We start from the raw sequence: 27,500 nt of genomic DNA, 5'->3' as shown, positions 1-27,500 counted from the left end.
CGTCTTTCCTGAAGACGGCTCGTTTCAACTCACTTATGGGATAATTCACCTCAACCTCGTCCTCAGGATCTCTCTTTTCTGCCTCCTTTAGCAAAGAAGAGAGACCCTGCGAACGAGGTTGAGTTCACCCATGCTGCAGCACGTGAACATTATAAGCTGAATGTATGGTCCCCTGGGGAGACAGTAAGTTTTGTTTTCCGAGAGTCCTGATGTTTCGACGAAGTCAAGGGAAACATCAGGGCTCGAGGGAAAACAAAACTAACTAGTTTCCCGAGGGACCAGACATTAAATGCTTTGTTATATATTTACACTTTTCCTTAAACAATCGCAGAAAAACATCCAGAGCGGGCAACAACTGCGAAATTGTATCCCGGTAGGAGACATTTGAATTTGTTCAAGGGCACGTGACCAAGAATCAACCAATCAGAGCGCTCGTTTTGTTGAATGAAAGTCTAGGTATATAACAAGATGGAATAATTGCAAAATACTCGAGAAAGCGTAAAAGTATTTTGCAGAGACGTTTTTTGTTGTCGTAGCCGTCATAGTTTCTTAAACGAAGATAAAGCTTGAAAATAAACATTAGCGCTATTGTAACTGTTTTGCATCTATTCATGATACTGTCCAGGTTTTACATTGTTAGCGAAGTACACTAGAACTGAATTTACAATGAACCTATATATAAGGAGAGAAGATTTTACATGGTGGTACAGCATCCTTCTACTGGGAGTTCATTGTTTCTGTAAACTTCCTTATGTATAATGTAAATATATAAGTTTCCATTCACTTCTCCTCTCAAAAGACCTCAAAAATATGGCAAAAGAAAACAAGAATACCTGAGCAACTTTCTCTGTCTTTTTCGGTTGAACCAGTTGTTGCATGTTCATTACGGGCGATGTTAGAACCGTTGAACCTCTAAAGTCCACACTCCCGGTGTCCAGCCTCGGTGACTTGTTCCTGGAATTCCACAGCGAGGACTCGGACGCAGCGGAGGTGATGCGTCCTTTCAACTCTGGGATATACAGCATGTTCCCTGTTTTGGAAGGCGAGGATGTGACTTCTTTAAGAAGCGACTCGGCCTCACCGACACAGTTGGGTGACAGATTTGACACATTTGTCAAAGGAGACAGCCTGAGAGGCAACGATCGTCGCTTTTCCGGAGTATACGTAGATACATCCACTGAGGACTTCCCTGGGGTCGGGGACAAAAGCGGAGGTGTGGGGTTAGGGGTGGGAAGTTGCAAACTCATGATGGGCACACCGGGAGGCGACTCAATGTCACTGTTTCCGCTCGATGTGTAAGTGTAGTGTGTTTCTGGATCCCGGCTGCTTTTAACACTCTCTTCGTCTTCATCCGGTACAACTGCTTCACTATCTGATTTCCACTTTCGCTGAAGAAAGGCAGGGACCCTGTTTACTTGCAATGGAAACTGGAAACACTTCCCTGCAAAATTCAAACGAGAGAAAACTATGAAAACACACACACTGCCACACTTTGGGAGGATTATGCCCGAAAGTGCTTTGCAAAGTGGTTTTCGTTGTCTATGCACACACCGCTTAGCGACATTATTATACATTGAGCTCACTATCTCTTTCCTGATTGGCCGAAAGCCTACAGTGAATTTTCGAAATCAGCGCCCGTGACGTCATAACTGCAGATTATACATTAATCATGTCAAGGTCAGCCAAGGTCACGGGTAATCATGTCATGTATGACCGCAGTGCATGATTTCTTAGGGTAATCATGTCAAGTTCGCGCGCTTTGTGTTGCTTGCTGTCAGTGAAGAAGCACAACAGTGACCGTTTTTTTTTTCCTTCAATGTATAATAAAACAATTATTAGATTCGGTTTTTGTGATATCCAGAATAATCAAGGTCTCGGTAAGGGTTATCAGCCTCAGCCTTCGGCTTCGGCTGATAACCCTTACCTCGACCTTGATTATTCTGGATATCACAAAAACCTCATCCAATAATTGTTTAAAATTTGTAAAGCAAGATTCAACAAAGATAAAGACAAGGCAATCATATATACAGCGCCGAAATAAAACTGGTTGTAAGCCAACGTTTGTGGCACTCTTTGACAAACACAGTTCTGAGTCAGGCGTAAATGACAAGCAAAGAAAAGTTGCAGTCAACCTAGCCTCGGCTGTGGTTGTTCAAAAGGTGGATAAATCACTATCCAGCGGATAAACAGGCTATATATTAATAGCAAAACCAATCGAGTTTAGCGATTTATCCAATGGCTCGCGCTATACACCCTTTGAAAAGCTGGGGCCTTCATGACTAACAGTTGAAAATCGCTATAAGCAATGAATATAGAATATTTCTAATCCGTTAAACCTCTCGCGGTACTATTGCTAAGGCCATTTTTACTGTAAAATAATCTAATTGCGGATAAATGGTAAAAACATAACAAAACCTGTGACTCCCAGCGATGTGAATATGGTGCTCGAGAACGCATCTACCGCTGCTTGTTTCGGAAGTAAAAGCAATGGAAATGCAGGAGCTATAGACATTACTATAATTGTTTGAAACAGCAATTGGTTACTTTTGGAGCTAACGCCTTTTTCTTCCGAAAACAGGAGATAAATGACAAAAACTAAGCACGTTTGCTAACAGCGGAAACAAAGGAAAAACTACATGCACCTGCACCAAATGAAACCAACGAGAAGTGTAGCGCTTTTGAAAACTGGGTTATCCTCAGTGCGGGCCATGGGCCATGAGAACGCGTGGAGATTTGCTTTATTTTGTCAGAATTAGACCCTCTTTCAAGCATTTTTCCCTTTTCGTTTGCTTTGCGTCACCGGTGAGTTTTACAGGTTTTTTTCACCGAGGATGACCCAACAATGCGTTCGCGAAATTTCATTAAATTGGTTTTGCGCACAAAAACAGTATTGCCGATGAAAAATAAAACGATTAAGAGTGTTTCGCCCACCATCGTTTGAGACGTTTACCGGGCCACACAGACAGATTAATATGGTACAATTTGTGGAAAAGTGCGAAAATAATTCTTGCAGGTTTGGCACGTACACGATCTACTGGCGATGTAAATTAGAATATTAAACCATAATCTTTTGCGCTTTCACAGATCGTGCGAATTGTCAACTGTTGTGCAATGTAACTAGCCAACTTGAACAGCGTAATTCAATGGATTTTCCTGTTTTGGTCAAATGGCAGTTTTGGATTTCATCTAAAGAGCAACATGAAGATCTCACTTGTTCAGGGTTAAAATCAGCGCGAGTGGCACAAAATAACTTGATCTATCATGGTCCTCAGCTTTAAGTTATCTAAAATGTTTCTCGATTGCCCATTTTGTTGAGGAAGGGATATTCGATGTGAAGTTTCAATCTCTTCAAACATTTCGTTATCTCGGCTGGTTGGATTGTTCACGATTGTCCGGCTTGCAATCGTTTTTCAAAGCACAACGTACGTCGTTCTGGATGAGTTTTGTTAGGACCATTTGAAAGCGAACGATCGCTCAATTTTACTTTACGAAAATCAATACAATCTCAGTGTCGAAGCTTGGCAACATCTTAAAGCACAAAACTTGAACTTGCACTCTGCCTACAGCCATTTCCGTCTAAGTCTTTTCGAATTCAATAATTCACTGGAAAAATCCACTATTCATTTTTGGCAGTTCTCTTTATATCAGAAACGTAATGTGATTTCTAAAATTAAAGAATACTTGACTGCCATGAAAACCATCGTCACTTTTAAATATGCCACTCATTAAATCATGTAAGATCAAAAGCGACATCGCATCAATCGAGGTTTAATGTCATTTGATTAAAATGAAAATGAGGTTTGGCAAAGTGTTCCCTAGAATATAAAATTCAACTTTTGCGAGCTATTGTCTGAGGTCTTAATATCGTTAACGGCGGCTTTCCAACGTCCTTGAATAACATTTCAGCGCCAGGGAAAAAAAATGAGCGATCTTACCGTTAAGTCAGAGGCAAACTACTCAGACCAACCACAAAAGCCTCGATGTTGTCGTTCACCAGAACAAACTTCACGAAGATGAATTACAACAGCCGGGGTTGGAAGCGTAATTGAAGCGTAAAAGGTATACCCGACTGAGGGCTTCCGACATCAAATTGTATGGAAATCTTTAAGGCAACAGCTGCATGCACACATTAAACTAAACAAAGCGGTGTAATTACCATGATATTCAATATGCCCTCAGTTCACCCATAAGGCTTCATTTAATTAAGGGGGTGGCTCTTAACTACCAAAATGTTGTGGACCCCTTCAAATAATCATTTTTATAGTCCCTTTAGCTAGCTCTACAGTTACCTTTTTTCCCTCTTTGTCTGGTTCAACTTACAACCATATTTGGTAAATCACGTGACCAAAACGGAGACTGCCTAAAAACTCCGCGAGTTCACCATGTTTTTCACAAATTTTTAACGGAACAGTACCAGAACAGTTAAACAAAATCTGTAGCATGGATTTTTTTTAAAGTTATTTCTTAAAGAAATTATGACGTCATTCAGGCCTTCCTTTGGTGCACTTTTCCAAATATCGGTTCCATTTTTTTGTCCAAATAGAAATTCCATGCTACAGTAAATAAAAAAAAAAGATCGTACGGTTCCCATCCGGTGAAAAAACCGCCTCTTTCTTTTGTTTCCTGAGAGTTTTTACATGTTTTTCACCGAAACGCACGGCAGAGGACGGGGACTAGTTGCGCATGCGCATTCTGATTGATGTGATGTCAGATTTCCATTGAAGAAGTTACTCTTTAACCATCCATGCAACCTTTTTGTAGAGCTCTTGACTAAAAAGCTTCCATAGCAACCATTGTGTTTCTGTAGTTAGGGGAGCAGGGCTGGCGCAGTGGTGAGAGCACTCGCCTTCCACCAATATGGCCTAGGATCGATTCCCGGATTCTACGCCATATGTGGGTTGAGTTTGCTGGTTCTCTACTCTGCTCTGAGGGGTTTTTTCCCCGGGTACTCCGGTTTTCCCCTCTCCTCAAAAACCAACATTTGCAGGCATAGCTCAGTTGGCTAGTGTGCAGCTTTCGGAGCAAGGGGTCCCCACTTCGATCCTTGGTGACTTCAACGTCTGTTTCCACTTTCCTCTGATCAGTGTAGCTATAGCTTTAAATATCCGTGAAACGGAGCACTGACAGAGGGAGGGGGGTTAAAGGCGCACCGTCGGCTTCCATTGATACAAGTTTCGTAACTGAAGGAACTACCGACGTTAAATAAATTGACTTTACTTTACTTTTAGTTAAGTGCCACAAGGGAGAAGAAGAGAAAGAGCCCAGGTTCTAGGTTGAATGAGACCAAATTTCAGATTTGGCCCCCTTTTGTTTCTGGACCCTGGAAAAAAAAGGGTTTTTTTTTTTATGAAATGGTTAGAAGTTTCCCTCTTTAAAAGGACTAAGCATACGAAATGGGCTTTTTAAAGATCAAAAGCTCTTCACTTTCCAAGATTTTTGTCACCCTGAAATTTCTCAGTATTTTGTTGAATACCATTATTTACATGTCATTTGTCATTACTTTTATCATCATCAACGTCATCATCTTTATTGCTATTGTCATGTTAAGTGCTGTATGATGTCAGTGCATCACAAGTAATGAACACACCTATATAATGAGGATGAAGTAATTTAACTCGATACATGTTGTCATGTCACTTATGTTAAGTCTGAACCCAATGCAAACCTGGTTCTTTGCGATTGCAATAAAAATGGAACACAAGGTCTGAACCCCGTCAAAAATCGTTTTGTTAAATACTGCATCAATAATGAAATGAAACCAAAACTAATTTCAGAATTAAATCAAGTTTCAACAAGTAGTTAGGCTACAGGTAGTTTCTGCTCTGGCAGACTTCCAAATGAACATTGCTGGTCACAGTTAACAAAAAGAAAATTCCTTACTGTTCCTAACCAAAAACTAAGTTAAACAATATCTTAACTTTAAAAGGATTATTGACAGTAACTGATAGAAAAGAAACTAAATTAGCAGATGAGTAGGAAATAATAATTTTTTAAAAATTATATAACAACATAAGAAAACTTTAATCAGGAAAAACCTATTTCGAATCAACCTATAATAGTTTCGACACATGTGAATAAGTGTGTTGAAAGTAGATGCAAAATAGGTTTTCCTGATTAAAGTGATGTTAAGTAGTACTTTCTTGGCTTTGATAAACCAAAATTCACAAAAAAAAACACTGACACAAAATAATTTCCCCATGCATAGGAAAACTGCCACCCAGAGAAAATAACCACCGTAAAAGAGATGTCTTTTTTTTTTACACAAAACTCATCCTAATCCAAGAAATGCTATTCAGTTGAGTACAAGTACTGGTACTTACAGCAGTTACCAGTCACACACGACCCTCAACGACTTTCTTTCATTCTCCGAAACGTAAGGGCCGATTTACACGATACGATTTTGTCGCATGCGACAAGCTCACGACAGGCCTGCGACATGACTTTACGATTGTCGCAGCGTTTTAAAACATGTTTTAAAATGCTACGACATTTTTGCAGACGTACACAACAATCGTAAATCATGTCGTGGGCCGTTGTCGCATGCGACAAAATCGTACCATGTAAATCGGCCCTAATGGTCCATTTTACAGTTGTGTGCTCAGTTACCTGGCCTATGAATGAAAGTGAGGCTGTAGTTGACCTTGTTTTGATATAAACCTCACTGCTTTTCTTATATAAATTCCTACTAATTAACACGACAACACCACCATTAACAAAAGAAAAGGAGGGAGGTCTGTATCATAACAAGGTCAACACCAGCCTCACTTTCATTTAAAGGCCAGGTAACTAAGCAAACAACTGTAAAGAGGTCTATTTTGGTGAATGGCAATAGACCTTATTCATAAATGGCGGTCACATTTATAATTCTTTTGTCCACGTGCAAATTAGCCTACCAAGCCTCATTTTAGAGAGAGAATTCTCTTCAATTCACTGTATGGTATTAAGGCTTGGTAGGCTAATTTGCACTTCGACAAAAGAATTATAAATTGGTCGCCATTTATGAATACGGTCTATCAAATGTTCCATAATGAATTTGACTGTCGCCAAGGGAACGGGACTATTGTCATGGAAACATTTGAGAGTGACATCCACTCAAATTTAGTTTTGGAAAAATGAAAAAAAGTCATTGAAGGATGCATGTGACTGAAATGGTAATCTTTGAATAACTATTTTTGCTAATTCACTTGCTTGCAAAAATGATAGTAAATGGGAATCAACTTAAAGGGAACCTCCACTAAAACAGGAATTTATCTTTAAAATAGTTAACATAATGCTCACAAACAAAATTGTTCGAACGCTTTCCAATGTGTGCGCTTGTATCCCAAATAAATAGATTTTAAAAACGGTTGTTTTGGTTTCCAAATTTTCCAGGGGCCGCCATCTCGAATCTATTGTTTTAAAACAAAAGCTCTTTGTGCAAATACAAAAGAGCAACCATAACACGTCACAATTATTCAAGGTGGTGGTGCCCAGGAAATTTGAAAATCAAAAACAAGCATTTTTGAAATTCATTTATTTTCGATAAAAACAATTCCATTGGAAAACGTTTGAACAATTTTGACTGTAAACATCATGTTTAATATTTTGAAGTTGTAGTCTTGTTTTAGTGGAGGTTTCCTTTAAGTTTCCGTCATAGGTATTTCTCATGTCTTAATCATATCACAGAGTGAGATTTTCTATTAATTTTATCTTTTAGGTGCAAATCCAGCATCCTGAATGGGGGCACATGAAATAAAGAAAAGTCAAGAAGGGAAAAAACTGTTTGCAGTTGCATTCAAGGATCAAATTAAAATTAATTTAAGGCTGGTTTACACATACGACACAAGGATAAGCAAAAGCAGCATACGCAGGAGTATTAACTTGTTGTTAATTACTAGTGTCTTCTGTTCTATTGAAAGCTACCAATTATCAAAAGGCTACTGCGTCTGCGTGTGTTGCTTGTGCCTATGCTTGCATCGTACATGTAAACCAACCTTAAGTCCTACAAATGGAAAAAGATAAGCCTGCCACATAATTTATTATTGGATCAAAGTTGTAATATTATTACAAAACCTCCAATGTGGACCTAACTCAATTTGTAAGTCTTTGCAATAAGTTCATCAATATTGCTACAATCACCAAGACTACCTCATCATCATCATCTATTCATCATTCATAACCACGTTGTGCAGCCCGATCATCATGATTATTAATTAAATCACTATGAAGAAGTTAAATTTGAGCAGTCACACACAGAGTTAATATAACCAGACCTGGGATTAAAGCAATATCATTGAACAGAACAAAGGTGGTCATACCTTGTAAGGCAACATCATCTCTGTTTGGTGACCATGTAACGTCCTCATGATTGACAATGTACATAACAGCGCTCCCTTCTTCATTTTTGACAGGAGCAATAAGCACAGAACACAAAAAAGCACTTCCTGAAACAGCAAAAATACAAAAGTGTAATAGTAGTTTAAATTAATTAAGAACCCAGAGCAAAGTCAGCAGACATATACTTACTATGTTAATTGGATTTTAATGCAAAGGTGGAACACCTATCTCATTGGGATCAAGCAAGTTTTCTTGGAGAGTGAGCACGCAGTATTCAATAAATCCTGTACTCTGAAGAAATTTCTCATGTGGCCTGCACACACCAAGTTACATGTACATTTCAATTTTGTTATGTACTGTAAAACTACTTACCTCTATTATTATGTTAATAAAAATGTCTCAATGAAGCCTCTTTCTGCGTTACAACTGTTGTCTACTTTGTACAAATTGTTCAGTTAAATGTTTCCTAAATTACAGCCCTAAACTGTTCAGGTTTTCGGAAAGCATATCATAACTTTTAGAAAAAATTAAAATGTCATTCACCCAAGCTTTTTGAAGCCTTGATTGGTCTGCATTGGGAAAACTGTGCCCTCTTTCTCGAGGTGGCATTGCTTAACTTTCAGGACTTCCTCTGATGCCTTTTTGCTCCTGTTGACTATTTCTGTACATTAGCGCTGCTTCATATCCCATTGCTTATACCAATAAGAATGCAGGGTTGCCAAAATATTTTTAACCCATTCACTCCTCCAGGGGGGTTCCCCATTGATGAGTAAAATCGTCTCACGTTAGACAGAGTAAAATACTAGGTATGGCCGGTTCAGGCTGGTTCAGGCGTCAAACAGTTAAAAGAGGGAGGAAATAGTAAAGTATACCCCCATATTTTCACTATTTAGAGGTAAATTCCTCTTGTAACTAAAGACAAAATTGGGTGTTTCCTTATCACACTCTGTTTCTGTCTATTGCTCATTATCCCATACAAGTCCACAGCAGCACTAAAGAGGAAGGTATGGAAGCAAAATTTGGACAATAAGTAGAACATGTTAAAGACACCCATGCAGTACTGTTTTAAACCTCAAATAATTATTCTACATGGGGGATGATTAACAGTGAGCCAGACAGAGAATTGAGTATTCAAATTAGGCTAAATCACACTTGTACCAGGGGCCGTGGAGAGGGAACGGCTGGGGGGGGGGGGGGGTACTGTTTTTATAGTGCTGTTTTTGGCTTGATCAAAGACTTAGTACTTTACACTACTTATACATACACCAAGACCATGGATTACTAAACCATGAAACAGCGAAACACCGAAACAGAACACTAAATCACCATGTATGACCCCACCATACACTGAATACTAACCAACAAATGTTGGATTTGAGAGTAAATATCATTATTGCTCCTAATGGATTGAAATTAAGATTAGGATTCAGATTAAGACTGAGATTAGGAGCAATACCTTTTTAGGCCTAATTAGGCCTAAAACAATGTTTAATCTCAAATCCAACCTTTGTCCGTTAGTATTAAATGTATAGTGGGGTCGTACGTAGTGTTTTAGAGCTTCGTTTCCTTGACCTTGGTCACTCAAGATCCACGCAATGTTGACATTGGAGAAACAAATTTCTTAAAATGGGGGCATTGTGACATTTATTTAAACCAGTGCGCTTAAAAGGAGGGATATCCTCATTTTGGTACATGTTACCGATTTCGTAAAACTTACAAATTACTTCGAGATTATATTTTACCTCGCTATTATGAAAAAAAACTGGAATATGATAGTAAGCTTATCATAGAGTTTGTTCACACACAATATTCCGTGTTTGTTCGGTCATATTATGTCAAATTTGGTTTATGTCAACTTAGGTTAACCAAAAAAATAACTGAAAGAAAAAAAATGTCACGAAGTATGATCACTCTATTGTGTGTATCGAAATATCAGATAACCACACAGCAGAGTTATATTAAAATAGCACACAAGTTACTCGTGAAAGTAAGGCTTAATGCGCTCAGCTGGGAAGTTTACAATGAAAAAACCTGTCAGAAAACTAAGCTCAAAATTATGAAAGGCGGCAAAACCAGTATTTTTAGGCTTATTAGTTCCTATGTGTAAATTCAACGAGGAAAAAACACTGCGGTCGAGGTCTTATCAAACTTGCTACCGTTCCAATCATTTGTTTGAAGATAATGTATAGTTTTGGCTTGCTAAGTTAATTTCATGAAAACTTTATCATTTACTGCAATTACCATTAAAAGAGTAGAATTTTGAACGGTTTTAACACGAAAGAGGGCGACTGTTTCGCAGAAGAAAATTCATATTTTTTGACTATTGGATATACTCCAGTCATCATTTATACCGCCAACCTAGATACACCGGCGCAACAAATAAAAATCTAATGTTTTCATTATACCCGCGCTAACATCACATTGATGCCGACAAATGAAATATTTATTGCTCTGAACACAATTCAAACCAATGTTGCATAATAACTGTACACCGGTCTGTTCTTCGCAACCCGCAATCAAGAGCACAAAAGGCAAATTATGACGGAATTTTTCTTTCCGCGCGCGCAGTAATTTCTGTCTAGATACTGCTCTATGGCCTTTTCTTTTGTGTCGTGAGAGGTAACTCTGTCTTAAAAATACGTTTTTTCCTAATGTTAAGTTTCCTCGTACCGTGTGACCTTACCATCTTTCCTGTAGTAGAGGATTTCCACGTGTTTTTCCTGGTGTCCTTGGAGGGCGGATTTCACTTGTCTGGCGGCAAAAATATCTGTGTTTTCGCCACACAGAAAGTCACAGCTGCAATGTTTCTGGACCAATTCTGCTCTGCTGTAACCCGTTAACTCACAAAATCCATCGTTGCAGTAAATTATAGGAAGATCAGCAACTTGAGCATTCCCCAAGACGAAGTTACGATCCGCTGCACAAATCAACCACAAATTGCATGTTTGTGTTAAAGTTGAGAACAAGAGACTAAGAATCAATTGTTTCACTGCTAAAACTGAAATCACTCACGTGAACCATCGAATTTCTTTATGATTGTTTGAATAAAGATGTTTTGTGGAGCTACAAGGCCCCGCTTTACTGGCATAGCGATCACGAACACACCGTTAGAGAACGTAATCTCTTTTAAAAATTCAAAGATGCTTATATGCGCTTAGAGAAAGATAAATGTGTTTTGCACATGTTCAAGTTGACACGTGTTCTGATTGGTTCTCGCTAAGCATTGTGTATTTGTGTACTGATAACACCGTGTAAGGTCAATTTTCTGGTAAATTTCTCTGTTGTCAAACAAAGAATGATCCAAAATTCCCTGTTTCCTTTCCTATGTTCATTAAACAGTGTAAAAAAAAGAGTTTCACATCTATATAATCTTCTGATATTTGTAGAAGAATAATGCTTTGGAAAAAGAACACACTTGCGTTAATAAGATATACAACAGTGGTTTTACTTCTTTAAAATTAAGAAGCTTGTCGTCATTTGTGGATTTATTTCGTTTCATTTTTACCCATTGAGAAGATTTTAAGCATATTTTCTTACATTTTGTTTCGGTCGCTTATTTTCAGGAGTGCGTGTTCTGGAGATAAAGGAGAAATTAAACAGAAGGGCGTCACATAGTGTCTTGTTCAAACATTACTTCTTCGTGGCAGGTGCTTTGCACTAATTTGGAAAACAGGTTTCAGTTGCAAGAAAACCTTTATCTGCCGAACGAAAGTAATCTGACAAGGAATTGATTCTTTTTTTCCCGTTGTATTTTTTCAGTGCAATAATCAACTACCAAGGTAGATCCTGAATAAAATGGAACAAGAAGCAAATATGACTTTTGAAAAGAAGTGTCCCTCAAGTGGCAAACTCATCAGGCATGAAAGTAGGTTAAGTGAATTTCTTACCAGTTCAATGATGTTGTCCTTTAATTCAGTAATTACATACTAGAACACATTTTCACAAAAAACTTACTGCCTTCGTGAGTTGCAACATTCAAACTCGTTTTCGAAAAGCTACAGCCATGGTCAAATTAATCAGTTTGGGTCTGCGCGCTTTCACATTTCTTTAGCCGACGCGGCATAACGATATGAGTGTTACAGAGGCCAGATCCTTAAAAATAAAAGAAGAGAGAACGGGAAAGGGGATTTTTTAAATGTCCAAATATTCATTCGAGACATCGTTAAAAATGTACAAGCCATTAAACAGAAATCTCTTAAATCCCCATGTTTTTAAACTGAGAGCTCGAGATGTTTTCATTTGGATATGGAAGGCAGTGTTAAAAGCCAAGAAGACTACTCGGAAGAAGAAAAACTATAAGTTACATGTAGGAATAAAGCTAATTATGATAATCATAAATTAACAAAAGCTAACAAGTTTTTCAGTAACCATAAAACGTTTAAATTTTCTTTGTTTCAGTAACGAGGTGTACAAACTCTCCTTGCGTTTCTCAACCAAAACCATCTTTTAGGTAAAAATAAAACGCAAACAGCGGTTACAAACATTTGCTTGAACTTAAACTTAACGTTTCGTATGTTACAACATACATCATCAAAAGTGATTATTATTCAGTTACAGATAAATTTAAATTTAAAAATACAACTGTACGGACTGGGAACTAATGAAATTGATTGACATAAAACGACAAGAAATATGCAAATATTTATCTCTGCAAAATTGCGCAACACACCAGGAGTCTTTTCCGCGGTCACTTTCGCGCTTAAAAGACTTCGGTTCGAGTCGCGCATTCGTTGCAAATGGATGAACTTTTTCCCAGACTAGTTTCAATCGTTTCTGCTGATGAGAAAGGCGAAGCTCTTTCGTCTAACCGTACAACTGTTCCTGGAACAGTTGCCTGAGCAGGATTACAAGAAATGTTTTGAGCAAAACCTTCGACGAATTTTCGTGGAGGCGTAGAAGGTGGCGCAATTAACCGGCGATGGATAAGTTAAGAATTGGTAGCTTGCTTTGCTTGTTCGGAATGGGCGATGGCCTGGAAGCGTCATCTGGCGAAGGCGTCCTGAACATATTCGAGTACAAATATGATTCACACGTCCGTAAGACAACTGCACCTTTAATCAAAACTTGATTACGAGAGATCAAGCTGTCAAATTACCACCCTCTTCCTTATTGGTCAGCTTTCGTGAATTGTTTACCTAGCACAGTTCAAGAGCACTGCAGAGCGCTCTTGAGCTGAGATGAGCTGAGCTGAGCTGAGCTGTGAAGTTTTAAGCAACTCCTCCTCTTTTTTAAGCAAAGAAGCATCGCGGCGCATGTTTGGTCGGTCACACCTGTGACGAGCTATGAATGTGCTAGGTAAACAAATATTGGCCAAGCAAGCAAGGTTCTAGCGCGAATGTGACCGAGGTGTTAATTTAGTAAATGGTGAGAAAAATCAGTTGATCCACATAGGGAATTTTTGTGTACACTGCTTTATTTCTGTCGGGGTGGTGGAGAAGAAATTAGGCAACTCACGCCCCCAAACTGTTTAAGGAGACTTGAAACAGACTTAATTGGTAGTGACTGATGAAGAACCTGTATTTAAAATTTTGAAAACCTGTAAGCATCCAAGGGATTTTCGACTGCATATGTAAAAACAGTTTTTGACTCATCAATTAACCAGGCACCCCTTGTTTTGAGCATTCTTCCTTTGTGGCCTTTTTTCACTTCTCCGGTCTCAGGTCTTATCCTCGACATAATCATGGTCGCAATTTCAATTGACACCCAAAAAATTGTCAATGATTGTTATCCCTAACGTAACTGAAAAGTGACTCGAAATAAAATCCGACAAGGCAACAGTGTTTGAGACCATGCAGCCCAGATTTAAACTCTCTTTCATCATAAGCCCTGAATCAGCAAAACTGAGCAAAAAACAATAACTCAGCACTTTGTCCTAGTTTAATTTTTGTTTATTTCTGTGCGATTACTTCTTCTTCTTCTGCCATTACTAGGCTCCATCTATAAAGATGATTCTTCCAAGTGATCAGGATTTCCATAAAACAATGGAATTTCCCTAAAACATGAGAAAAAAGACATTTCTTGGTTTTAAAACTGATTAGCCAATCGGACCAAGAGGCCAAGGGTGGCAACTCAACCATGCTTTGCGGCAGGCTGTTCCATTCTTTTATAGATCTTGAAAAGAATGAGAATTTGTGGTAGTTTGTTGAAGACGAAGCAACTATATATGCCGAATTATGTAGATGTAACGACTTGTGCGCACTTGGAATTCTTGGAACGAGATACTGGTGCATATCTATCAGCAAGACCATTATGAAACATGTACATCTTGGCCATTCTATTCCTTTTCCTCCTTAATTTTCCTTAGAGACTGTAATCAAAGATCACTGGGGTACGTTTTCTGGTTACACGCAGGATTTTGCTTTTCTCAGTGTTCAGCTCCATCTGCCATTTTTCTGCGGACCATCTTTCAAGCTTTCATAGATCTTCCTGTAAGGTCGCTGAATTGTTCACAGACTGGATAGCTACTGCGGTATAAGCTACTGCAGCTAAATAATGATCCGCGGACACCGCTGCTGTCTGATCACAAGGAAAAGATGGCAAAAAAGTCCATTCTTTGTGAAGAGAAGATTTGAAGAGGAGTCAGTATATGTCTTAACCAAGTTTACCAAGTTCTGGCGCTAATCATTTTATCTGAAATGAAATGTGATTTTTAAGAAGATTACGACATTTTTAAATTTACATTTTTCGATGTTACGAACATCATAGTCAGTTACAGGATAAAGCTTAAGTGGCTTTAGGCTTTATATTATAGCTTTATATACTTTCAAACACCTTGTATCTCACTCAAATATGTAATCTATTTTTGTCACTTAATCATAATTAATTATGCATGTTTCGCCTAGTTGTTATATAGTCCTAACGGTTTGTCAAATATTCTGTAACTCACGATGATGTTCGTAACATCGAAACATATCTTATAAATTAAAAAATGTCGTAATTTTCTTAAAAATGAAATGTAATTTCGACAATTTCAGGCTTTGGTGCTTGGCAAAGCTCAGATTTCTCATTTCGATTTTCGACGTCATCAGTTCCAGCAAATCTACCGATTATCAACTAGTAGTAGCTATCGCTAAGTGCCAACGAAACATTCAATATAATACATAGTTTACAGATTTGTATCAGAGTTCCAAAACACCCAACAGTAGTTGTAATTTTTTTATTCGAAAGTACTGCAACTCAACTTAATACAATAATAGAAATTGCACACTTTGTATCTCCAACGACAATGTAGGTGTCAACGTGTTTTGCAAATTTAAATATGGAAAGTACTGCTGTAATTTTTGAACGCCCGTAATTTTAACAGGAATATTCAATAATTAAGTTGAATAAAATCAGTGCCATGTCAAAAATCGCCAAAGTGTTTTCAGACTTTTCAGCGTGGAGTATGTAACAGGCCAGTCAAACTCTCACGCACATGAAAGTTGTTTCACTTGTAGAATGTTTAAGTTTTGCAAGATGCAGCCATGAATTACAAGTCAAATTGATCGTTTAATTTTGTACTTTGCAGACAACATATTTTCTTTGAAAATTAAATTAAATTGTTTACGACTCAATGGTTAGAAAACGAACGAGATGCTTCCGTGAAGCATACACTGGGTTGCCTGTGGTACGTGTTACAGAAAATCAGAAGGCACTGAATTGTGTGGTATTCAAATACAGCATTCCAGTCTCTGAAGAATAACAAATAAAAGAGAAGCGAGAAACATTGGCTTCTGGGCTGACATGTTGATAATTTTCAAGTTCCCTCACAAATTCTTTTCACCACAAGTTTAAGCGTGCCCTCTGAGCATCTGACAGCTTATACTAAAGTTCACTGAAGTTAAGCCTTATTCGGCGGGGTTAGTACCTTGATGGGAGACCAAAACAATATACCCCGCAAAACAAAAGCATTGGACCGAAAATTCTATTTTAACGCTAACAAATGCGGACCAAGCAAAGAACTGATTTTGTTAGCTTGCTTTATGCGAAACAAATATTAATGCAAAAGTAAATAAATTGCGATACAAAGTTTTTGGGAAGAGCAGAAGGAAGTTTTCTGGAAGGTCGATCAAGAATAAAATATTTTGCCATCAGCAACAACATTTATGACATGAAAACGACATTAATTCTGAACCCCGAATATAAAAAGTTACGATCAGCGACAAACATTTTGGGAGATTTTTGCTATTGTACTTTTGGCTGCAGAAGTAACTCGGCGCAAAATCGAAAGTGACATCGGATTCAGCGGGCGCCGTGATGAAGTTACCGCGGCGTGTTCACTCGCGAAACAGTGAAGCATCTGTGTCAAATCATCATTTGACACCGATACCGTGTTTTTGTTTTTGTTAGTTTTCTTGTTCTTTCAAGTGTTATAAAGTTTGACGAGAAATGTGCGAATTCAACACAAAGATCACAATCGCCCAACTCTTCAGGTTAACAGTCAAAACTTTACTCTCCAAGACGAGGTTATTTATCGCCAGGTAATTCCATCATTTTGGGGATAGCAGCTACTTTATTATTGATCAGTGTCACTTTTTTTTTGCGATTTTGGGGCTCATTTTGTTGAAACTCAAGCAAGCTCCCAACAGACCTGTTTATTTTCGTCACACTATGACACAAAAATGCTCCCGTATCACATTTCAACACACGTATGCAAATTTGTTAAGCTCGAAAATTACACAATATGATATTAAAGTTCACAAAGGCTGGAAATTTCTCGGGAAAATCCTTTTCCAGCGAAAAATTAATCGAATTAAACAATATATTTACTATTAGAGGCAAAAAAACCTTCCTATTTCAATTGCGTGCGTGCAAACAAGAGATGCAATTAAATACATTTTTGACAGTTCACATCAAACCCTTTTAGAATCTGAACCTTGAACGTACATAATGAAGCACAAAAGCGACAACAACTTTCATTCAACTAATTCTTCACTGTCACATTTCCAAATATTTTACACCTTTGCAGAGTTGACTCAGTTGAGTACAAAATACCGGTAAATGTAAATTGTCACATAACTAAGATGCGACTTGAGTAAACACTGTGATGCATTCTTGTAGGCGTTCGATTCCCTCAATGTTAATTTGTTAAATCCATAAAAAAATTGCTATTTGATTTCCGTGTTTTATATAATACCAAGCTAGTAAAATATTAGAAACAAAGCTCACTTGATATCCAAAGGCGAAAAATGAAATTGTTGTCGAAGACCATTACTCGTCGCTTAAAATCCATATATTTTTTTAGCGCTGTCTTGCTCATCCAATTGACGATCCATTCTTGAGCTCCATGAGGGTATATTTTGTTTAAGATCCACTAAAACGCCATTCACGTCAATGACTTATTAGTGAAATTTCCAATTGTTATACCGGAAGACTGTGCAGAGTTGAGAACAGGTAAATACAAATAGAGAGACAACTGAGATAACAGATCCACTATATGGATTCCTTCTCTGTCTTTGTTGAACCCATACTGACTTACCAGAGAACTGTTCATTTGGTTTCAGTGTTGTTCTAAACACGTCACTTGGCATAATTTTAGGTAGACTTCTTACTTTTATTACGGATCGACGGGCGTCAGATTGTTGTCGAAGTCCATTACTCGTCGCTTTTAACATTCGACCGCCTGTCTTGTTCAGTATCCAATTCGCTTGCCATTATTGAGCTTCATAAGAGTAAATTTTGTTCAAAGATCCACTAAAACGCCTTTCGCGTTACATGACTTTCGACGCCATTGCCGGTTAAGTTAATCGTTCTACTGTGTCTACCAGAGAAATCTACGCATTTCCCACTCCCCTCTTGATCCTAAGAAATACGCGCAGAAGGCTCTATGCACAAAGCCACCAATTAGCAGGGGAGTGACAGCCAAGACTTTTTCCGACACGGAAAAAAAAAAAAAACACGAAAAATAAAAAACGACGAAATTAAAGACAGATTCCGACTGAGTTTGCCATACTGGCAACCCAGTAAAAACAAAGTGCTCTACTCGCGGGCCGAAATCCGAAATTGACAACAGCGGCCGATAAGAACACGTACGCCGGTTTAGTTTTGAGCTCGTTCACTCAATATAGAACGCGATGGTTCGAAAAAAAATATTAAATAACACTCAAAGCAAATGTACACAACACAATGATCAGGGAAATGGGAAAAATGTGTTTTGCACTGATCTCCGAGCACAAGATCATCAATAGTCGGACGCGTCATGCAAGTTTGTCTAATGACATCACACATCAAAACACGCGCTTTCATTGGTCTAAAATCTCCAGGAATCTTACATTACACTACGTAGCCTTACATTACAGGGCCGGTTGTTCGAAAGCCGATTAGCTTAATCCAGGATTAGCGTAAACTTTTGTTTCATGTTTTCAACTTTTTGGTGAAAGGTTGTTTTGCTTATTTTTGTTTTTCAAGATTGACTTCTTCTAACGTAAAGTTTTGCCAAATATCAACGCTGAACTGCTTTTAGTAGTGGAGTAATAAACTCCTTGGTTAATTTTTAATCTGGGATTAGCGATAATCGGCTTTTGAACAACCGGGCCCAGATCGAGAATTTTTCTGCTTGCTGCAATACTTCGCGCGGCATTAAGCCAGCCGCCTCGCAAGCCTCGCGTCTTCGCTCGACTTCCTCGTTGGCAATTAAGGAAAGCCTTTATCCTTTATACGTCCACAGAGCAGCACTTACAGACTTAATATTCTGTTTAACGACAGACGGGGAGCCCCTCAGGAGACGTCCACATAGAAACCGTCACGCCTGTCACGCGGGAGGTCGCGAGTTCAATTCCGGCCGGACCAGCACTCATGGTCTTTAAATAACTGAGGAGAAAGTGCTGCCTTTGTAACTACATCTGAAAATGGTTAGACTTTCAAGTCTTCTCGGATAAGGACGATAAGCCGGAGGTCCCGTCTCACAACCCTTCAATGTTAATAATCCTGTGGGACGTAAAAGAACCCACACACCTGTCGCTAAGAGTAGGGCACGTAGTTCCCGGTCTTGTGGTCTGTCTTCTGTTGCGTATCAGGGTTGGGAGGGTGAAAAAAGGGTCCACAGTAATTGGCGCAAGCTGTTGTGGCGCTCTGCCAGCTTGACTGGCAAGTTAATGAAATAAACCAAATGATGAATGTGCACCCCTGCTGGCCTTCAGGGAACGGCAAACGAGTCTTGTTTGAAGTTCAGTCACATGCCTCATGCACCTATTTTTCATTTTCAGCACGTGAGATTTTTTCTCATATGACACCATCCGTTAAGCAAACAAAATTAAGTGCATTTGCAAAAACACAAACATAGTTACGAAAGATCCATCTTAATTTTTTAAACAATTGCTTAAAATAAATTAGGGATTAAAAAGCGTGGTCACTTTTGTATTCTCGTGAGTATGCACGCTTTCGCCACGTCAAACAGTTTTCATTTCCACGTGGCTGTCAGGTCATTGTCACGCCATCCCTCATGGAAAGGAGGCTTTATGTCTGCGCATTGTTTATCATTCAATTTTTTTGTCGCACAGTGTAGCAAGTTGAAATATTCTTGTGAAATCGTTGATTTTCTCATATCGTCCGTTGAACAGGAGGCTTAGAGCGTTCTCTCCTCGATTCACACGGTTCGTGGTTTAAATATGTCGGCGAAGGCGATCTTCGAAGCTGACGGAAAATCTTTACTCACAAAATGGCTGCCAAATATCAATTACGTTAAAAATAAGTTTGCAGTTGTTGTAAGTGATTTCAACTGGGAAGATGTATTGAAGAGAAATCCGTGGATTTCAACGGAGGTAAGCTTAGATCTGTTTGGGCAAATAAGCGCTTCCATTGGTGTTTAGCAGCTTGTTTCTAAACGTCGAGAGGAACTTTGATTTTTTAAGCTTGATTGGGAAGTGGCACGATTGGGAAATTTAATTCACAAAATAAATTGATGCACGTGCAATCGTCGTGTCTAAAACGATATTTTCAACGTTTATTTGAAATTCATATTTGGATTTTTAAATTCAAACGTAAACATTAATATTGAAAGTCAACGCGATTACCTGAGTTTAAATGCCTGACTAATTTCCTTCCGCATTTAAAAGAAGCACACATTATGAAATAATTATATATTATTGATCTTTTAATATTTGAACGTCAGTAATTTCTTACGTTGAGTTAACTGGACCTGCTAAATCATGTTAAAGTTTTGCCTTTATATCATCAGCCTTTTATGAATACCCATAAATTTTCAACCTGTTAACTTATTAGATCTCAGCATAAGTCGGTTGTCTTGGGAAAACCACAATGATTCTTGGTGACATTGAAATTCAATGGAAAGAAAGAGAGAAAAATAATTTTTTAATGGGCTAAGTTGGTTTATAATACTTGTAACTTTTGTGGCTCAAAATTTTCTTTGGTTTGAAATTCTTCAAACCAGTTCAATTTTGATTTGCTTTGTCTAATGCAATCATGGGGCATGTAGTTCCCAGTGTTGTGGCTGGCCTTTCCTTCAGCAATGTGGTCAGCTTGGCATATCTTCTGAATGGACTACTGATCGATGAGACCACAAAAACAGCAAAAATAGACAATAGTCAAATTGAAGGAGGCCAAGTGCTGAAACTGGTAAACTAAACTAAACTAAAACATGATCACAATCTGAAACAAAGGAAAACCAAAACTGAACTGGTTTTAAAAAAATTTAGCCTTTGTAGCAAGAGCTTCCGTGGGGTTCTTTCCTATGTTTTGACCGAGCAAAAATGAAGAAAGGGGGGAGCAGGGAGAGGAGGGAAGGAAACGCTTGCCCCCAAACTACAGCATTCTGAATAAATTATGTCTTTTCACAATTTCACACTTGAGCACACACCAGTCTAGAATGTCTCAGAAAAAAAGACCAATGAAGAAGAACTTGTCAAGGAAAGTAAAATTTAGTATATTGCTAATTTGAAAAACAAACATGGCACTGCATGTGTGTTTGCCGTGAAACTACCGATCTCTAAGTAAATGTTGTAAAAGCGGGACAAACCAAGCGATAAGTGCAGAGTATGCAGAGCCCATTTCCAAACTGAAAAATATGATATTGCTGAACGTATGCGAGAGTATCGGCAATCGACAGAAAATTTGTTCAGGCCATCTGAAAGGAAAGAATGTTATGGAGGTAATTATACTCGCGGATCGAGACTGGCAAGGAACGTCCAATTGATACCATCCGTGGACTTCTTGATCTGATGCTAGAAGTGGAGAAAGGCCTGAAAAATCAAGTTTCTTGCGAGATGTCGGACTATTTAAGAGTTCTTGTTCGGTAAAAATCAAAGATATTGTGGCAAGGTTGGAAAATTGGATTTGTTTCATATTTTAATTCAGTAGGTTGGGATGTGAGTAACAATACTGCATAGTTTATTCAAAGAAATAGGCAAATAAGATCAAATAATAAAAGTCCATTAAAGTGGTCATTTGAGGCATGGAATGAGTAAAGCGTTTGACAGCCTTTTGTGCAAAGGCAAATCATTTTGCCTTTAATTTTAATTACCATCTTAAGCCGTGTTCACATTAGGTCTCCATTGTGATTGAATTATAATCAAATTAAATATGAAATGGGCTCACATCAACTAATTACAGTCCCTGATTATAACTGGATTATAATTACTTCAAACAACCTCAAGGGGGTTGTTTGAAGTAATTACAGTGCGTAATTGAACAGAATGGCAAACACGTGGTGGTATGAGCAGATGAAACTTCTAATCGCTTTTTGGAGTGAAGCTATCTTGCCTCAAGCATGGTGATGATGATTGTGGTAGCCACGCGAAACGGTGCCATTTTGTCTCCCTATTGTATTTCAATTTCGCAGATGTGACTTCTGTTGATCATATGTAACGTTGAGTGTGAACACGGCTTTAGACAAAAAATTGACAACAGCTATCAACATCTCATAAGGCCGTGCACCAATTAGATCCTCATGTTTATTGGGGTTTGCGGGCAAGTGTTTCTTTCCCTTCTCTCCTGTCCTCCTTCTCTTCATTTTCTGCTCTCGACCCATTTTTTGCTTGGTCAAAACATTGAAAGCCCGCACCTTGGTCCTTTTCCTCTGTGAAACCCCATGGAAATACTTGCTAAGCAGGCTGAAAAAAAATTAAACCAGGAAACTATTTGAACCACAATTGCAACATGACCATGATTTCCTTGCTTGAAGTTTTCCATTTTTTGATGGAAGTAAATTTTGTGAACAGAATTGTAGCAGCAAGGACCAACATAACAAAAAAGAAGCACTGGGTTGAGTGTGTAACTACATGTATTTTAACAACAAGAAGTACATGCAAAAGGCTGATCAAACAATAATTAAGGAATATCTGTTGTCCTTTTACCATCATTGGGTTGAACTCATGTTCATGCCTAAGTTTAATCTAAGAAGTCAAACATCCATAATAATCAAGAACTACCGTATTCAGTATAGGCCTGTTTTAAAAAATTTGAAATTTTGAAGTTGGACTTCTCTACACTTAATTTTATATTGCAGTGAAAGGCTTCCCTTTCAAAGTGAAAAAAAGGGTTTTTAGAATCACATGTTCGTCTCAAATTTTGCTTGGTTCTCAAAAAATGTTTGGCTTTTTAGGCTGTGTACACATATAAGGTTAGCCTGGGCATGACCCTTAATTTACAAATAAAAAGAATTTACTAAGATTTTCGTTGTCCAAGAGTTGTCTTTGTTGTTAAAATGTCTGTTAGATCTATGCGGATGACTACTTTGAAGACGACACTCTGATTCATATAGGTGGTTTGTAACCAATCTCTAGAGGCACACAGATCTCCATTTAAACCAGCCATGCTGAACTGGAATTTCTGTATAAATAATGTATATAAATAAATATTAAATAACACAGATAACGATAATTATTATCTACAACTGCTGGTGGTCAAATGAAAGGAGCTTGATGAGAGATCTTTTGTTTTCTTCCACCAACATGTTAGCGATGACAACATGAAAACCACCTGTTCCTAAATCTGATAGCAAAGCTAATTTACTTCACGCTCTTGTCTTATTTTTCATTTTTATATACATGTAAATGCATGTATTTCTTAAATATGCATGTTAGAGATCTTGGTTAAAGCTTGTGTTCTTTATTAATTTTTTCTCTTTGTTTTTTGTGCTGCAGATTTGTCTAATTTCGTTGTGTATTTCAGTGTTGTCGTCATTTCAGTGAATTAATTCAGAATTTATTTAACAACCATTCACCAAAGTGGAGGTAGCTAGTGGTGGATATTCGCAGCAAGGTAAATATCCACCACTAGCCACCGACACTGAGGTGATGGTTATTTTAGTATATACTAGAACAGTGAGATAACATAGCACGAAAACACAATTTTAAGTCTTTTTTTCATGCCAACGATTTCAACATTTTCGGGCTCAAATCCCTCACAAGTTGCTTGAGGTGAATAGCAAAGGATATCTGGAGTTTGAGTAGCCAATCAGCGTATGCCTTTAACACCATCCACTGTTTTAATAATTATATACTACTAATAATTATTTTCTTTCCATTTCCCTCCCAACCTTGATTTTAACTTTTGCAAATTATACTTACCTAAAAATGGCTTATGCCGCGTGAATTCATCCTCTCCATTTGAACCCATTCACCCCTCAGGCATCCTAAGACGCGGCGGGTCCAATTTGCAGGTCGCAGGTTGCAGGTTGCGGGTTGCAGGTCATTGTTTCACTAATACAGGAAGTATCCTAAACATTCATAAAAGCTAAACTTAGGCCTAAAAACTTTTGTTTAGGCCTAATTACTAAGGTTAGCTTTTAAGAATGTTTAGGATACTTTCTGTATTGGTGGAACAATGACCTGCAACCCGCGACCTGCAACCTGCGACCTGCAAATTAGACCCGCCGCCTAAGACGCCCAGCAGACAAGTAATTAATTGTCTGTCGTTAGACAGAGTAAAATCTGTTAAGTCTCCCTCCTAGGAGTCAATGGATTAAGTTAATGAGATTTTATTAGGTCACGTACACCCTGTAAGTCAGTGGACGCTTGACTGAGTGCTGGTTCAATTAATAAAAATATCCACTGTACAAAACGTTGCAACCCCTTTGAAAAAAAACTTAAAGATTGGAATATTTACGTGTAAAATCAGCTATGCCATCTGGTCCCTTTGTTGAAAATGTTTCATGTAATGGTAAGCAACTGTGTTAGCAATAAACACCTTTTATACTTTACCAAGAAACTTGTAGTAAAGCCAGATCAGCTGATCAAGCGGCGAGGAAAGCTTGGATTGATTCAAGTGAATGTAAATGGGGATCAAGCTAAAGAATGGATCACTGAGAGGAATCGGAAAGGATATGAAGGTAATTTTTTTTTGTGAGTCAATGTTTCTCCTTATTCTTTGTCTGTAGAGGATGGGTTGGTATTGCATAATATTTTTGGTGGGGAGGGGTTGGTGTGTGATGATTATAGTCTCAACTGGTTTTGTCACTGGTTAAATTATTTATTTTGATGGATAGGTTGGAGCTGCAACTGGACAGTGAAGAGATTTATCATTGAACCATTCATACAACATCAACAGGTACAATGTAATGTTGTTTGAAACTGCTCTAAGTTCTTAAATACAATGTATGGCCTTTCAATAATATTACTAAGTAGTTTGGAATAGATCTACACTGATTTATGAACCAAATTTTGCATTCCTGAAACCATAAACTAGGTACGTGTAATTTGATAAGTAAAACATGTTCTTTACTTCATTTTAGAATGAAGAGGTTTACCTCTGCATTTATGCCCAGCGAGACGTGATGTCATTTTATTTCATCATGAAGGAGGAGTGGAAATCGGAGATGTGGACAGCAAAGTGAGGAGAAATTTATGAATTAAAACTGTCAAATTGTTTTACAAGAATCTTTTATTAATATGCGGTTAAAATAATATGTAACCTTTTTTTGCCAATTTCCAGTTAAATTAACCCTATCATGCCCGAGTTGAGCCCCACTGATGAGTAAAAATTAATTGTCTGGCATTAGAACGAGTAAAATCTAGAAGTATCAGACTCGCACAAAAAGGGACCTAGTTGTTGTTAACGCATGCACTCCTTAAGTGGCCCCCATTGAGGTCAGTAAAATGGGCTGGCATTTCTCACCAAGTAAAATCTATAAGTATCATTCTTGGCAGGAACGAGTTAAAAGTATGGTACGTTGTAGGTTACTAACTAAAAATCTTCCAAAAAATTTATGTCAAGCCCTTAAGTTGCAGAAAAAGTACTTTGAAAGCCACCGATCTGTGGAATGGGCCTGAATTACTGAGGTGACTGCCTCAGCCACTTCAGTTAAACATTTTGATGAAATTCCTTTCCCACCTTGTGAGCAGTAGCCAGCTTTCGTTTTCAAGGGGTATATCGGAACAACCACAACAATGGAAAGATATGTTTTCACATCATGAGTCCCGAGGGGAAATTGAAAAAATTGTTCTTGTTCACTACTTTGAGTGCAAGAAAGGTTCCCTGGCCTGAAAAGTAGCATCGAACACAAATTAACACCTCTCAAGATTTTGAACTATTTCCTAGCGAAAGTGGGCGGGCAGTGACTCAGTAATTCGAGCCCATTCCACAGATCAATGGTTTTCGTAGACTCTATAGATCCAGCTGTCTGGGGCTCAGGCGATCTGTGAAAATTAATGGTCTCATGTTAAACATCACTCAGTGAAAGAGCATGAAATTCATAGCTGAGCAAGTTCTTTTTTTACTGTAAAAGTTGACCTGTGCTAATTAAAGAATGTAAGGCAAGAATACTATGATCGCTAAACTATATATCTTACTGAATAAAATGTGCAGTGAGCTTGCATAAACAGAAACTGAAAAATGTTCGGAATTTAGCAATGATTTCAATTGAAAACCTTATTTTACAGGCTGTGAAACTTGAAGTAGACCTTGAGGATAAAGTAACAATTGAATTGATTCAGAAGAAACTCTTGGAGAATGTTCTGCAAAAAAAGAAAAAGTCAAGGATATTTAATTAAGGATAATATTTTTATAATTTCACAATATTTTTTAATAATCATTCATCAACAAAATTGTAAACTACCACCAGGGAGCTTTAAGGAAAACATGGTAGATTATTACTGGGTGGAATTGCTCTTTGATACAGAACAGTATACATGTACAAACTTTTATGGATCATTAAGGATGGTGCCTAATATTGTTATTGCGCATACATTCTTTGCATCTTGAGATACTTGGTTTTCTATGGGTTGTGCTTAATGCAGGCTATTTTTGCGTGGTTCAAAACAATGCTGAGAAAGCAGAACTTGGCAAGTACTCTTGGTATCCAAAAAGAAAATTGGGGCTAACTACACATTTTTTAGAGATAATTAAGCTTCAATTTGGAAAAGAGCGCCATACATTGCTTTGTATTGTAAAGCTTTTAAAATATTGTTGATTACCGGTAATTATAATCCAAAAAAGGCATGGTTACCCACAATTTCTTTTTGGATTTCAATGACACTTGTTAAGATCGGCTTTTCCCATGTATTCAGTCAAAACCGCACAAAAAACCTAAATTGAATTAGTGGGCACCTTCCTTAAAAGCAATACATGTAAATTTGGGGGAAATCGGGACTGCTTCTCATGATATTTTTTCTGGACAAAATTGATTGTGGTCTTTTCTTTGTTTTCAGGGTTCTTGCTACTTTTATCCGTGATTTGTTTCAATTTTATACTGACTTGTATTTTACCTATCTTGAAATAAATCCTCTCGGTAAGTAGACATCTTTTATTATTGTCTGTCACCAGCGGCTAACCCACTTACTCCTGGAACTTCCCCCATCGATGAGTGAAAATAATAATTGTTATTGCCTGGGCGTATAGAGTAAAATATACATTGTCACAGTCTCACTCCCAGGAGTCAATAGGATGTGATTGTAATAATTATTTGGATTTGTACCTGAAGCCTATTTCAAACCATTTTTCATATTTGAGTGTATCAACAATAAAAAAAATATTTTTATTTACTGTCCGCTTATTTTGTTAGGTATGAAATTTCACAAAGGGAATGTACTGTATTTGGCATGCAAAGTCTGAGTGGTTGTCCTTCATTAATTGAAAGAAGGATTAGCCGTAACACCAGTCGTACTACATGTATGCTTCAAAAGTAGGTACATGCTTACTTAGAACACAAGTTGATACAATGTGCACATACTTTAGTTTATTTTTAACAGTTGTATCTCCTACATGTCTGTATACTGAGTTATGCGTCCCATTTTGGGGGCAATTAAATTTTT

At 37.9% G+C, this 27,500-nt stretch overlaps 2 protein-coding genes across 2 annotated transcripts in view; one reads left to right on the top strand and one right to left on the bottom strand.

The window, feature by feature from the left end:
- Window positions 1–11,463, bottom strand: part of LOC138041590 (potassium voltage-gated channel subfamily H member 2-like) — a 19,073-nt gene extending 7,610 nt beyond the window's left edge. Inside the window, exons 1-4 of the mRNA XM_068887336.1 lie at window positions 11,329–11,463; window positions 11,000–11,233; window positions 8,298–8,423; window positions 834–1,441 (exon numbers count right to left, since the gene is read on the bottom strand). Coding sequence (XP_068743437.1) covers window positions 834–1,441; window positions 8,298–8,423; window positions 11,000–11,233; window positions 11,329–11,404 — 1,044 coding nt within the window. The 5' untranslated portion in view covers window positions 11,405–11,463. The remainder of the gene's footprint in view (window positions 1–833; window positions 1,442–8,297; window positions 8,424–10,999; window positions 11,234–11,328) is intronic.
- An 8,438-nt stretch (window positions 11,464–19,901) lies between these two features.
- Window positions 19,902–27,500, top strand: part of LOC138014804 (ATP-citrate synthase-like) — an 8,509-nt gene continuing 910 nt past the window's right edge. Inside the window, exons 1-5 of the mRNA XM_068861781.1 lie at window positions 19,902–20,054; window positions 24,457–24,580; window positions 24,737–24,798; window positions 24,983–25,080; window positions 26,898–26,977. Of these exons, the coding sequence (XP_068717882.1) occupies window positions 19,902–20,054; window positions 24,457–24,580; window positions 24,737–24,798; window positions 24,983–25,080; window positions 26,898–26,977 (517 nt within the window). The remainder of the gene's footprint in view (window positions 20,055–24,456; window positions 24,581–24,736; window positions 24,799–24,982; window positions 25,081–26,897; window positions 26,978–27,500) is intronic.

Source organism: Montipora capricornis, chromosome 1 (assembly GCF_036669925.1).
Source record: "Montipora capricornis isolate CH-2021 chromosome 1, ASM3666992v2, whole genome shotgun sequence".
NCBI classification, from domain to species: Eukaryota; Metazoa; Cnidaria; class Anthozoa; order Scleractinia; family Acroporidae; genus Montipora; species Montipora capricornis.
This window is presented reverse-complemented; position numbering and strand designations above follow the sequence as displayed.